General features: G+C 39.8%; 1 protein-coding gene across 1 annotated transcript in view; it reads right to left on the bottom strand.

Annotated features, from left to right (window-relative positions):
• Positions 1 to 15,515, bottom strand: part of DNAJC1 (DnaJ heat shock protein family (Hsp40) member C1) — a 121,185-nt gene that overhangs the window by 88,367 nt on the left and 17,303 nt on the right. Inside the window, exons 2-3 of the mRNA XM_044295096.1 lie at positions 3,466 to 3,567; positions 3,188 to 3,234 (exon numbers count right to left, since the gene is read on the bottom strand). Coding sequence (XP_044151031.1) covers positions 3,188 to 3,234; positions 3,466 to 3,567 — 149 coding nt within the window. The remainder of the gene's footprint in view (positions 1 to 3,187; positions 3,235 to 3,465; positions 3,568 to 15,515) is intronic.

Below are 15,515 nucleotides of genomic sequence, written 5' to 3' on the forward strand. Positions count from 1 at the left end.
CTCTGTGTATAGATAAGACAGGATCCTCCATTCACAATAGGTGATTGTCAGAGCTTCTCCATTCTTCCCTTGTACAATGACCTCTGCACAGGCCACAGAGCATGTCTAGAAAACTTTCCCATAGAAATCCATGAGGTCCCCTCCTGACCACTGGGCTGCCATAAAGCCATTCTCTTAATGCTTTCTAGGCAAGATGGCCGCCCCCATAATCATGTTCGGAAAATAGAATTAAAAAAAATCTGCAATCAGAAAATAAAAACTGATTAGAAAAAAGGAGATGTGTTAATATCAGGTTTTAACTGGCAGATGACAAAATTTCCTTTAAAGGAGGTTTTATGTTGGTGGCCCATATTGATAGGTCATTAACGTACGATCTGTGGAAATCTACTAGAATGGACGGAGCTGCAGCATCAGACACAGTCACACCTCTTGCTCTACTGGGGTCCCGAGTGTATTCTGTGGATAGGAGGTAGCTGTCGTCATCAAGTTACTCCCTATTTCTATGCAAATTTCACGTGGTGGAGACGATTACAAAAACGCATTACACGTGACCGCACTTATGCACTGACCAGTACACAACACCCCCTTATCTTGTAAAACTTTTCAATCAAGAAAAATAAAATAAAAAATGTGCTTAAAAAGTACAGTAAGGTGGCGATATCAGAAACCGCAAACACAATGTTAACACTCTCTGTGCCAAATGGACCGGAAACACAGTGTATACCTAGGTCCTATGAGCTGTACCAATAAAATGCACGCTCAATTGCCTTTTCTATTATTCCTGACAGGTTTCATTAGCTGTGCTAAAAAGAAATCTGCTTTTTTGCATTCGGAATCTCGCGCTCTCTGTTGGGGCATTGTACCTTGTCTCAATGCCAACTGCTGGCTAATAAACTACAAATGCCAATGCTATAAAGGAAACAGCCTCAAACCGCACGGCCGGCACATCACTCGTACGGTGGTACTTGTTAAAATGACGTAAAAATAAAATAACCATGTTCAGCAGCATGATGACTGAGCCAACGTAGCAATAACGAGGACTGGAAATTCCTGCAAATGAATTACCATATTCGTGACACGCAAGATAGGTCTCTGCCCTGCAGTCGTAAATTAATCAGGCATCAAAACTTACGTTTAACTAAAAAATAATAATAAAAAAAAAAAAAGGAAAAAAACAAATGCAGAAATGTATAAGCCTTTATCTCCACAGCCTTAACAATGACCTAGTTCATCGTTCCCCTTTTCTAGATACCCTGTTTCTCCTGTTCAACCCCCAATTCCCCCCCCCAACAAAAAGCCTATTCCCTATGCAATAAGGTTAAGAAGAAATAGCTCAGTTACTTATATATTTATTTATTTTATCTCAATTACTAAAACGGCCCAAAAGATTAAGTGTTTATGGGGGATTACCGCTTGCCTCCAGCAAAATCGAGGCACCGGGCCAAAAAAAGAGAAGGTGCTGTATAATAAACCAATAAAGGTTGGCTGAAGTTGTGTGCTAAAATAAACTGGGCGGTCGCCAAAGACGGAGTGAAGATCAGCAGATACCTTCTAAGACACATTCTTCCCAGGACGCTAGTTTGGAGAATTGCATAACCCATGTGTTTTTATCGCTCAGACGTGGAATGCAAAACACAAAAAAAAAAACTTTTTCGCAATACAGAAAATTTCTACGCAGCCTTCACATGTACTATAGATGATCATTTGTATCTAGAAGGCTCACACTATGCCACTTACCAAGTGACGCAAGCTAGTCTCTAACAGCCAAGTGATGAATGGGGGAGCTTATAGAATGCTTTAAGTGAAGAGGAACTCCAAGCACTCCGAGAGGGGAAGGATTTTTCTTACAATTACAATGGGATCTACGACAAATACTTTGGATACCATTAAATGACATCAGGCCTTTTATACTCTGCACAGAATGATGGATTGCACTTTATCGGGTTGAGAAATGTCAACGCGCTCGGTCTAGAAGGAGCGCTGTAATACTGACTGGGCCAGCGTGGAGATAAAGATTGTCAGGCTTGGCAGGGTTTAGAGCCCACACTTCAGCTTGTTCTCCCTTTTAGGCTGTACGGTGGTTTGGTGCCAGGCATCATGGCCAAAAAGTGTGTCTAATGAAGTGTCGGAGATGAGTAAATAAGAAAATTAATGTTAGCAAACAGCTGATATTAAGGCAGTGCTGAGAGTCTATGAAGGATCTGGTTTGTTGCCCATGCATGTGTGCCTGCAGCAATGTACTAAGCCTGAATCTCACGCCTATGGCAAGTGCAAACACTGGCTTCTTGTATATTAAAAGCACACACACACACACACACAACGTGCACAGGTATATATAGATGCTTAGTAACAGGACTGGGGCACAGAGTGAAAAAATCTGGTAGTCCATGATCACACAATAAATTTGGCAGTGATCTAAAATAAAAAAAATTAAATACAGCTAAAATATACCAAGCCTTAGGGCTCATGCACACGACTATGTATTATGCAGTCCGCAAAAAACGGATCCGCAAAAAAAAATACAGATGACCTCCGTGTGTATTCCGTATTTTGTGGAACGGAACAGCTGGCCCCTAATAAAACAGTCCTATCCTTGTCCGTATTTTTTTGCGGAACAGACATATGGAAACGGAATGCATGCAGAATAACTTCCCTTTTTTTTTTTTTTGTGGACCTATTGAAATGAATGGTTCCGCATACAGTCTGCAAAAAATAATAAAAAAAACCTGAAACGGACAGGGAAGGAAAATACGTTTGTGTGCATGACCCCTTAAAAATAAATGCCAACCTAAGGGTGCTGCCACGAGGACAAGTTTTGTGATGCAGTCAAAACCAGGAATGGAATAAAAAAATAATAATGTAGTATCTGTCCCCAATACCCTTTCTCCTCTTATGATCTATTCCTGATTTTGGTTTCTAAAAACCTGAACGTGTGGCAGCTCCCTCATCACCTTAGACCTACTGATATACATCCACTGTGATGAACCAATTTACAGCATTTGCAGGTTAAAACTAAATTCATATAATCGGGCAATAAAATACACGAAAATGCCCAGTAAACAGATTATTATATACAAAAATATTAATCATCAACTGCAGTAAGCCGCCTCTGTTGCAACTATTTTAGGCCAAACGTGCAGCGATCGATACGAACAAATCACATTATATACATTAAGAAGTTCCTTACCTTGCTCGTCGCTCTTCATCTTTTAATACTTCATAGATCGTCACCAACTAGAATAGAATTCAAAAATAATTGCTTAAAAAAAAGTTTTACAACAGTTACTTGTGGTGACCAAAAGAGTGAAGGATCAGAAATCGTACCGTGTCCTTGCCACAGAAAAATTATTTTAAAATGATCTAGATTTGTGACAACATCGCAACTGTATTAAAAAAATATTTTTAAAATAAAACACAAAAAAAAAAAAAGTTGATAAGTGCCCCCAAGATACATTATGGACTTACTTGTCTGAACTGAGTCTCTGCATTTTCTTCTTTATTCTTGTCCGGGTGCAGCGTTAAGGAGAGCTTGCGATAGGCTTTTCTGATGTCAGCAGCTGTAGCATCCTGCAAACAAGAAGAGGTGGGAGGGAGATGAGGGGACACAAAGCAAACTTTTGTAAAGAAGCTGAAATTCCCAGAGCCTCGTTAAGATGTAGAGATAGCCAACCAAGCTCAGGACCTAAGGCAATGTAATTCGAGAGATCAGGGAACAAGCCAGAGAGACCCACATGAATGAACAATCATTCAGCCTAATTTCACTTTCTTCCAAACTTCTCCTTGAATATCATATCTTCCCCCATTGTAAAGTAGATATTATTTTCTTTACACCCAAAGACTTAGCAACTTGCAAATCTTTACAAGACAGAGAGACGACTTAGGAATGCATGGCTTTCATTCCCAGAAGACAAAAGCAAAGAGGGCTCCATACGAGTGGGGTGCGTGTACACGAGTCAGGATGGACGGCACTGAAATTCCACAAAAAATCTATTCATTCAAAACTGTATATATCTTGTAAATTATATTCTGTATGGATATCTTAAAAAAAAAAAAAAAAGGAAATATTTTGCATGTTTTTAATGAATTAAAATGTATCTATTTGTTGAGGAACTGTCCCTTTCAGAATGTTTAGTAGTATTACAGTTGTAGATCTCTCTGTTTAATAGATGGCTTCCAAATAAATAAAAATATAAAAAAGGATTCACTACAAGATATATAAACCCCCTCCATCCTCAAAACCATATCCCAATTATTGGTTCTTTGTTTCTACAAGTTTCCCTAAACGTTTCAGAAACCAAAATTACATTACTACAATATTTTCCTCATTACATATTCACGGGTTCGCTGTCCTTTAATGCACTGGTTATAGATACTGAATAATAGTAAATGTTGGCATGGTCTACAATAAAGCACCAGCTTAGGGTCCATATGTAACACCCAAACCCTGAATTCATATCTGATCAGACTGTGGAGTACTTCGCTTTTAGGCTAGGGCCACACGACGACAATAAGATAGAGCACAACTGCACTGCAAAAACTTATCGCACGACAGTATGTCGCACCAATGTCGCGTGACAATTTTTATAATGGTAGTCTATGGTGTCGCAATGCAACATGCTGCAACTGCGAAAGTCACAGAAAAATCCATCTCAAATAGATTTTTTGCGACAGTCGCGTCTCAGCATGTCGCATGTCACAGTGCGACACCATAGACTATCATTATAAAAATTGACGCGCAAAATGTCGTCGTGTAGACTTAGGCTAGGTCTACATGACGACATGTGTCGTGCAACATATAGGGCACAACTACACTGCAACATTTGCCACACCAATGTCGCGCGACAATTCTTATGATAGTCTATGGTGTCGCAATGCGACATGCTGCAAATGACGCGACAGTCGCAGAAAAAAATAAAATAAATTATCGATCTCAAATAGATTTTTTGCGACTGTCGCGTCGCAGCATGTACACTATAGACCATCATTACAAAAATTCTCATTTGTCGCGCAACATTTTGTCGCAACAAATGTCGTCGTGTAGATCTAGCCTTAATCTGCCCACCAGGGTTGCCAACTGTCCAGAAGTTTCTGGACAGTCCGTAAAAATAGGCAACATTTTTCCTGCCCCTGTGAAAAAAATAAAATACATGTGTTCGTGATTTTGTTTTTTGAGGCTGGTGGTACTTGACTAGATTTAGGTGGTAATTTTCATCATTTCACAGCTCATAATAAATGCTGGTAATAAGTTCTTATGAGTGTATTGAGTTATAGACATGGATTATTATTAAATGTTGGCGGTCTGTGATTTTGGGATAAGTTGTCCAGAAAAAAAGAAAATTCTGGTTGGCAGCCCTGCTGTCCACTACATAAATAGCAAATCTGAAATTCTTGTAAGCACACTGCAAACCAACCTTCATCAGGAACATTAAAAAAACAAAAACAAAAAAACAAACACAAATGCTGGATGATTGTTTGGGGATATCAATAGTAAAAAACAAGAATCTAGCTCGAAAAAAAATGTTTGAAAACCCCCCGCCCCCCCCCCCCACAAAACTAAGCACCATTTATTTTGTGATTTATTTTATACAGCACCAACATATTGCGCAGTGCTTTACAGACATTAGCATAATTCTGTCCCCAATGGGGCTCACAATCTAAGTTTCCTATCAGTATGTCTTTGGAGTGTGGGAGGAAACCCACGGAAACACAGGGAGAACATACAGACTCCATGCAGATGTTGTCCTTGGTCGGATTCAAACCTAGGAGCCCAGCTCTGCAAGGCACCAGTGCTGACCACTGAGCTGTTTTTTTTTTTTTGCAATTTTTTTTGTTTAACACAAAATTTAGTACAAAAATGATTTCAAAATATTAAGGATCAAATGTTGATATCAAAATGTAAATTTTTTATTCCAAGTGGATTCCTGAAAGGAGACATCAAGTCAAAAGGGATCTGTAAGCTTAGACTTCCAAGGAGGGGCTATAGAAAATAACAGAGCACCGCTGCCCATTGCTTGTGGATACTGGCACTGTGGCAAGATCCCATCTGACTGTATTTGTCCATGACATAAACCTCTCAATGCACATCCAATGAGTACTATTTTTAATGGCGGGTGAAAAACTCTACTGAAGCACTCACAACAGACATGTGGGAATGTTTCAGGGCACAGACCCTTAATCAAGCCATGCAGATCATTGTTGGTATATTAGATGACAAGATCCTTTCGAGACATATATTTTCATACTGACCTGTATGGTGTGTGCCCAAAGCAATGCCACATGTCCATGTTGGAGCTTCAATAAAGTGCTCTACACTATTTTAAGTGCATGATTCCTAACTTTTTATGCGGTGGATTGCTATTGGGTCTGGATATTGGGACCACACAAGCTGGCATTCAAAAATTTGACTGTTTTTAATAGGCTATAGAAATTATTGCTAAGAAAGTACAGAACATCAACATACGGCATTGTTTTGTGATTCAAAATAAAAATGAAATAATTATTTTATGAAACAGTTCCAAAAAGGAGTCACTATATTGCCAAAAAATTAAAAATGAGATCTCCTTTCACTGGCACTGACCTCCGACACTTGTAAACTACAACAGGATTTTTATAGTAATATATCCCCCAGGCTCTCCGGTTTTCTCCCACTCTCCATAGACATACTGATAGGGACCTTAGATTGTGAGCCCAATGGGGACAGCTTGATGCTAATGTCTGTAGAGCGCTGCGGAATATAGCACTATATAAGTGCATAAAATAAATTTTAATATATATATATATATATATATATACACACACACACACACACACATACATACACACAGATATGTTTAAATCATAATTCACAGACAAATATTCCAATATAATAAATTAACTTGGGAGAACAATTCTATTAAAAAGTGCACACAAAATTTTTTTACAAAATATAAAATATAAATAATATAAAAAATATAAAAACTGAATCACATTGAGCTGTAAAATGTAAAAAAAGTGTCCTGGCTTACCAAGAAATGCTCTGGCCAGTGGCCACTACTATGACAAAAGATGTAATCCTATCAGAAAAATAACTGCAATGGGAAACAGCAGAGCTATATTACGATACCATCAATACATTTTCTCCTTTAAACCAGTTTCCATCCAGAGGAAAAAAAAAATCTCTGCGTGTAAATGGGCGCCTCACAATGACCCTCCTGATAATAAAGTACATGCATCAGGATCTCATCTGTCTGCTGCCAAAACCTTAATGTATAAACTCAACCTTACAGCGTGGTTTTCCAGTCTCCTGAATTTAAGATGTTATTTTCCCAGTCTCTTCACTGTGTATCTAGTGGCAAATTTTTTACCAAATAAAAATGTTTTAATTTTGCCCTAAAACGAGATAATAAAGGTAAATAACAAAACATGATAAATCTAATTTTATACATTGTAATTTGCATGCCTGTTCACTTTCCTTTTTAATTGTAATTCAATTTGTGATGCTCTAGACTGTTTTTAAATTTTTTAACCTCTCTGGCATTAGAATTCTTTGCATGCTACAAGTAAGCATTTTTACTAAAATTAAAAACCATGCCATAACCATAAAAAATATAAATGCCTCTTCAGTATCTCAACAAGCTGTTTCGCAAAGACACATGCACCCCCCCCCAAAAAAGTAAATAAATAATTGAATAAATACTGCAGGGAATATAGTAGGAGGGAAACCTCTACATCTATGGGTACCTTTGGCAATGATAACAAAAACTCTAGGGAGAGATCAGGAGTGGCGTGTGTAATAGCTCTTGATTTATCGATAATCATTTATTGATCATTTTCCTACTAACAATAAGTGGGGAAAATTTAAGCACAAGAACATGAAATTAATTAGGTCCGATCTGGTTACAAAAGAAATAGAAAAGCTAAAAAAAAAAAAAAAAACCTGCAGAAATCAAAGCTTTCTTAAAATGAAACGTCATTTAATTTAGAGATAAAATACAATTAAATGATTAGGAAACACATTAAACTGCTGCAATTTTATACCCGACAGCTAAATCAAATACCGTGTAGTATCTATAAAATGTACAGTATATCGTAAAACAATGTGCAGCACAAATATCGCAGCCAATACTAGTAATCGTGACCAAACTGCATGGACAAAAATGTACATTTTAGGATATCTTCCAATAATAACATTAAAAGGTATTTTTAGGATTCAGACAAATAGCTTAAAATTTTAAGAATAAAAAAGGCACAAAATTAATGAGAATCATTTGGAATTTCTGCTTTTCCCCAATAAGGAATTTAAATTCTAGGTGAAATTGAGAGGTAACAAAAACATAAAAATTATGTGTACGAATATCTAACATTTGACACATGAATATCTAACATTTGACACATGAATATCTAACATTTGACACATGAATATCTAACATTTGACACATGAATATGTGATTTAAGAAAAAGCAACAAAACAAACTCTTCAAACCCCTCCAACATGTAAAGGTTGTGTGAAGCAGCAGCAGTCCTCCTCCTGATGGAGACATGAGGTGGCGAGCAATGTTTGGAAGTGCTGAAGCTCCATCTAGAGGCCCTTATTTTAATATAAATCAGCCAGCTGAAATATTAAAGGGATCGCTTGGAAACTTTGGACATTTCACCAATTTGAATCATTCATTTTTCAGAATAGATACAAAAAAAAAAATCTAAGACCAGAACATCTCTGAATTCTGATCATTTGTTAATTAAAAAGGGTTCACAATTAATTTAACAATAATATGCAGACATCAGAAAAAGTTAAAAAACTTTACAGAATTATTTAAAAATAGTAAAATATAAAAATCCAGGAAGAATTACAGTTTAAACTGGGGAAAAAAGGAGCAAAATTGCAAATAATAATAGTTATTTATTTGTTTAATTTTGGACACGTCTTTTTCGCTCTAAATATTTTATTAGATAAAGGAACTGAATGAGAGGTGGAATATATATATATTTTATATTTTTACATCATTTCCTGTTCAACATAACTACAACATTAAACCTTAGCAGTTAACGGTGTCCACCAACAGGAAAAAAAAAAAAATGCATTTTCAGCTTGTGATTTGATGGGGGGGGGAAAACAAAAACAAAAAACACACAACTAAAAAAAGGCTCAAACATGTACACAAACCTCGATTTGTTCAATCAGCAGAGCTAATGTAAATGAAAAATCCCTGCTAAATGAAATTATTCTACAGAAATCGGTTTGTCCAGTGATCTCAGTGGTTTCAGTGCAGATTCCGCCCCAATATAGGGCATGCAGCTCCTTTTCTCCATGGGGGTAAAAAGAAGAAAAAACACAAAAGGTGCTTACCACTGAAACGAATGGGAGACTGTTTTTAGGAATTTTTTGAGCCGATTTTGAGGCAGAAACTCGCCAAGAAATTCTGTGTGAACTGGTTCTTTAAAGGACCACTGGTTTCAGCGGCACAGCTCCTGTCTTTGTCAGCCAGATGGGAAAATATGAGGTCAAGTAACCGCTGCAGCCAATGTGTTTTTTGTTTTGTTTTTTAAGCCGTTTCCTGGTGTACACTAATGTTTTTTGGAGCCCGGACAACAACCTTTTAGCGCATAAGGTCTACTAGAACAGAGCATGGGATCTAAAGTCATGTTTACATCCACAGGTTTCTGATCAGTGGGGTCCAACTGCTGGGGCCCAAGCTGATTACAAGCATGGGGCTGGCACTCCCCCGTTCGACGGTCACTCTGATGTGCTGCTGTCCAATTCAAGTCTATGGGACTGCCAGTGCGCTTGTACTCTTATCTCCGGCAGTCCCATGGAGCTGAATGGAGCAGCAGACCTGCATCCAATCAGACAGTTATCCACTGTTCCATGGATAGCGGATACGTTGTCGTAATGACAACCCATTTAAAGGACCTCCATTTCTGTCACATTTTGGGGAAAATCTCTCCAACATACAGTGCCGCACAGAGCGCCATGTGGCGGTATACAGAGTAGTGATGGCTCCTTAGCAGATGGTTCAGTCATTGCTATGATATTTAAACTCCATCACCACAATTAACACCTAATGGACAGAGATCCGTGTTTTACTCATACCGTACTTCTGGGTGCCTCCATATTTTTTATAAAAGGCAGAGAGATTTTTTTTTTTAAGTGCATTATCCATCAAATGCTGCGTCTAAAGTAGAATATGGGCTCCCCATATGAGGGCTCAGCTTTGTCACGTGCATAAACCTTGACTTTGGTGTCTGACGATAGAAATTAAATTAAATTTGGATTACAACTGTGCAAATTACAGCCAACCGAAAATCATAGCTGCAGGACATTTGAAAAATTCATAATATAGTATAATAGAAAAATTGTAAAACCATAGCAAAGAAAGCGACCCTTAGATTGACAGCCCATGGATATAGAATTCTACCACGTACCAGAAAGACTCGATGTGTTTAAAACAGACCTGTCAGGATTTTCAAGAATTATCCACAAACTGGTGAATTCAGCAGGGAGGACGGGAAATAATACAGATGGTACGGAAGTAAGGAAAGACCAGGACGGGTCCAAATAGTAATTACAGGAGCCAATCCAGCCGAAGCATTGCGGATACGAGGTGCATTAGCTTTGACGAATGCTGCCTGCAGTCATTTATCACAAATGGTTCTTAAGTGTTCCCAAGGATGCCCGCGACCACCACAAAGAACGCCCTTTTACCAATTCAAAAGGGGAAGAAAAACCTGCAGAATTAAAGGAATCCGTGGAGCTTGCTCCCTGTTACAATGTATCAGTCTGTAAAAAGGAGTCAATAAATTACACAGCTACCTAAACTGTGCAGACCCCAAAGGAAGCCATTGTTTACGTTGAACAGAGACACGGCGAAGAAGACACGTGAAAATGAAAGGTGGAATCCGATTGGTTTCTATAGGCAATTAAGCCGGTTCTACTTTATCCCAGTTTAATAAGTCCCCTCCTAAATTTTTACATTTCATGCCATTACAGAAGTTTTCAGATCCAGGGGCTGGTTTGAAAAATGTAGAATATTTTTCATGGGAGAACCCCTTTAACCCCTCAACAGCAACCACAACTTCTAAGGCCTCTTTCACGTGTCAGAGTCCATGATGACATCCATGACAAGGTGGTCAGTGGTTCATCGGTGAAGATGTCCATCGTTGTGTCCTCCATATTCCATGGACAGTACGGCTGAACATTCATTTCCAGAGCATCTCCTACCAACGGAGCACAAAAACCATGGACCAAAGACTTGTTCCATTTCCATCCATGCGGTGTCCGTAGTTTTCACAGACTCAGACTATAATGCGAGTGGGGGATCCGTAATCACAGACTAGAATAGGGCATGCTTCCATGGTGTCACCACAGACTTGCAGACCATGGAAAACTACTGAATACACACAATAAAGTCAATGGATAGGCGAGAGGTCGGTGGTGACCACAAGCAGCACACTTCTGCAAGTCAAGGGTTTGAGAGGGTAACAAACCACCCCATTGGCCGTTGCAACAAATCAACGGTTGCTTTGGCAGCTGGGGGGCCTAATAAAGCCCCCCCCCCCCCATAGCTGCTGTCTTAGGCCTCACACACAGACAACCAATATTTTGGTCTGCATCCGAGCCACAGTTTTTGACGTCTCGGATGTGGACCCAGTCACTTCAATGGGGCCGCAGAAGATGCAGACAGCACTCCGTGCGCTGTCCGCATCCACTGCTCCGCTCCGTAGCAAAAAAATAAGTAACCTGTCCTATTCTTGCCTGTTTTGCGGACAAGAATAGGCAGTTATATCAATGGCTGTCCATGCTGTTCCGCAAATTACGGAACGCACACGGACGCCGTGTTTTGCAGATCTGCAATTTGCGGACCGCAAAACACACAACGGTCATGTGCATGAGGCCTTAGAAGCAGGGCCCAAAGGGGTCGTCTCATCTTAGACACATATGGTATATCATTAGGATACGCCATCAATGTCAGATTGAGTGCGGGTCCCAGAGGTGGGACGTGCCCCTATCTCCAGGATGGGCTCCCCTCCATTCACTTTTATGGCAGTTCCAAAAATATCTGTCTTTTGGCAGTCCATAGAGGTGAATGGAGGGGTGGCTGTGCATGCGCTGTGTGCTCTCCTTCACCTCTGGGGCCCCGTTCTGGATTCTACTTTAATAAAACATGTAAAAAATGCATTATGTAAAAAATGAAAAGGTACATATCATGGGCATCACTATGACTATAATGGTGTTAACTATCAAATTATCTCATTATTAATATATTTAAAAGGGGTTGAGTCACAAAACATTCTACATATTTCAAACCATTTGAATCTGAATACTTTTGTAATTGCAGGTACCGAATTTTTCGGCCCATAATACGCACTTCTTTTCCCCTGCGTCTTATATGGGGGGGGGGGGGGGAATACTAATGAGCGCTACCATTATGGAAACGCTTATTAGTACCGGAGGACCGGGAAGCGGTGAAGGCTCTGTACTCACCGCTTCCTGGTCCTCGGCTGTCAGCTGTGCAGTGGCTGCGCACAGCGTGAGTGCGCTCTGTGACCTCACACTGTGCGGGCCGGTTCACAGCATAGCCGACCGCAGGATGAAGAGGATCGCGATGTAGGTGAGGAGTCGCGGCGTCTGGAGCGCAAGAGCTAAGTGTTTTTTTATTTTGTGATCTGAGGCTGGGGGCTGATTACATATGACTGGGGGCTGATATGAGGCATGGGGCTCTGATCTGAGGTCTGATTGGGGGGGTCATTCACATTAGGGTCTGAGCCGAGGTCTGATCTGAGATCTTATTAACATTGGGGATCTGATTGGGGCTGTGAGCTGAGGTCTGATTAACATTTGGGGTCTGATTGCTGATCTGAGGTCTAATGAAAAATATATTTTTTTTATTGTCCCCCTCTAAAACCTAGGTGCGTCTAATGGGCCAGTGCCTCTTCTAGGGCGAAAAATAAGGTAATTAAAAATTTAGTATAGCCAGTGAGTTATTCAAGAAAATTTATCTGTATAGCGCCACCTGCTATTTGTTCTTTTCTGTATTTTTTTTGTCCATTTCACAGAGCTGGTCGCACATGAAATCTCCAAGGCCACTAGCCATATGTTCTGTTAGAAGCTGTGGCAGTTACAGGGAGAGAGCTGAAGCAGAAAGGACACAGCCCCTGAGCTGCCAGGCTGATGAGAATCTAGCAGAGCTATTAAAGCAATGAATGTGGAGATCTCTGGATCCATGTGAGGTTCAGGGCTGATTCTAGCTTTGTTAGAAAGATATTGTCATGTACTATACGATATCTGATTTCTTTTTACATCAATCATGGCATAACCCCTTTAAGTTTAGTATAATTGCAATTGTACTGACCCGCAGCATAGAAGTAACTGGTTATTTAGGTCGCACAGCGAAGAGTACAAAGCTGAACCTAAAATTTGCAGTAATGCAATTTGAAATTCTCCAAATACTCAATATTTACATATGGCTTGGCGCATACAACCCTTGAGCCTGCCTCATCTTCACGCCTTAAGGGTCCATTCACACGTCCGTAATTGTGTCTGCACCCGTTCTCTATGGGGCAAGAATGGATGCGGACAGCACACAGTGTGCTGTCCGCTTTTCCGGAGCGCGCCCCCGATCTTCCGGTCCGCGGCTCTGAAAAAAATAAAAATAAAAATAGAACATATCCTATTCTTGTCCGCAATTGCAGACAGGAATAGGCAGTTCTATGGGGGTGCCGGCCGGGTGTATTGTGGATCCTAACCCCTTACTGGCCAGCCTGCTTTGCACCTTAGTGACCAAACGATTTTTAGGATTTTTTTTTTTATCATTATATTTCAAGATCTATAACTTTATTATTTTTCTGTTGATGTTGCCGTATGAGGGCTTTGTTTTTTGTGGGACAAGTTGTAGTTTTACTTTGCTGTACAAATAACATAACTTTACTCCCTGGGTCAGTACAATCACAGCGATGCCAAATACATAGTGTGTTTTTGTTGTTTTTTTACTACTTTTGCACAACAAATTTTTTTTCTCTTCTTTAACCCCTTGCCAACCAGTCGATGACTATATACCAGTGTTCCTCAAACTGAGGTACATGTATACTAATGAGTTAGCGCTGCAGGGACAGGGGGTATGCGATACTGCCATAGCAGCCAGCGATGTTTCAATACTGATAGCTAGTACCTCTTGATATTCAGCTACTGGGGAAATTATGGCGGATTTTATAACTAGTGAAGGGCTTTAATAATACTGGGGGGAATTTGGTGGGCTTTACTACTACTGGGGCAATATAGGAGGCATTACTACTACTTGGGGCATTATTACTACTGGGGCATTATAGGGAACATGATTACTAGTATGAGCATTATGGTGGCATTATTACTTCTGGGGGGCATTTACTATTGGGAGCACCATTACTACAAAGGGTATCCTGGTAGATAATGATTTCTATTGGTGGGACTTTTAGGAGCACTATTACTGTGGGGGGGGGGGGGGAACCCTGGCACAGTATCATCTTAGCACAATTATTTTTGGGGGACACAATGTTAATGACACTATGGCTGTTAGGGGCATCATTTGCTGTGTGCAATTATTTTTGAGGCACTATCTGCGTGGTACTCGTATTTTCAGGGGGACTATTGTTTCTGCAGTATAGTATTGGCAGGATGGGGTGTTGAGCAAGGTAGGGAGTTATAGAAAAGTAGGAACCCAAGAGGTCTGTGTGTCAAACTCTGCAGAGATGAGACATGGCTGAAAGAAACCATCATGGTGGTCTGGTCTGAATGGAGAAGATGAGGAAAGAGAAAGTCTACATCAGAGGAGAAAAGTCACTGGATGTAAGAGGCATGTGGTGCTGTATTCTCCTGTATGTTTGGTAGGGCAGAAACCAATTTAAAAAGTAATAGTCATGCATCATGGGTCCTGATGTGGTGTCTGTCATTTTGACAGGAAGATGAGCACTGCATGCTGTGCTATTCTTTATGTCAAATCTGAAAACCGTGCTGTCAGAGGCTTACAACAGAGCCTATAACAGAGCGGCATGAGAAAAGCCTTATTGTGTGAACATTTATTACTGTCACTTCCTTGGGATACTGCACGTGATCTTCTTGTCCCTAGGGGGTACTTGGTGTGAAAAGGTTTAGAACCAATGCCATATACGTCCAGGCATTCGGAATCTCTCTCTCTGCACGCTAGTCATGCAGCTGCCAACGCGGGAAATTCGCTGCTCCACATAGAGAAGGCACTGACTTATTTTTTTATTTTTACCATCCTTGCCTTCCCCACTGCTCTACACGAATGCTGTACAGGTCCTTCTAAAAAAATTAGCATATTGTGATAAAGTTCATTATTTTCTGTAATTTACTGATAAACATTAGACTTTCATATATTTTAGATTCATTACACACAACTGAAGTAGTTCAAGCCTTTTATTGTTTTAATATTGATGATTTTGGCATACAGCTCATGAAAACCCAAATTTCATATCTCAAAAAATTAGAATATTTCATCCGACCAATAAAAGAAAAGTGTTTTTAATACAAAAAAAGTCAACCT

The sequence above is a fragment of the Bufo gargarizans genome, chromosome 5 (genome assembly GCF_014858855.1).
Source record: "Bufo gargarizans isolate SCDJY-AF-19 chromosome 5, ASM1485885v1, whole genome shotgun sequence".
Taxonomy (NCBI): domain Eukaryota; kingdom Metazoa; phylum Chordata; class Amphibia; order Anura; family Bufonidae; genus Bufo; species Bufo gargarizans.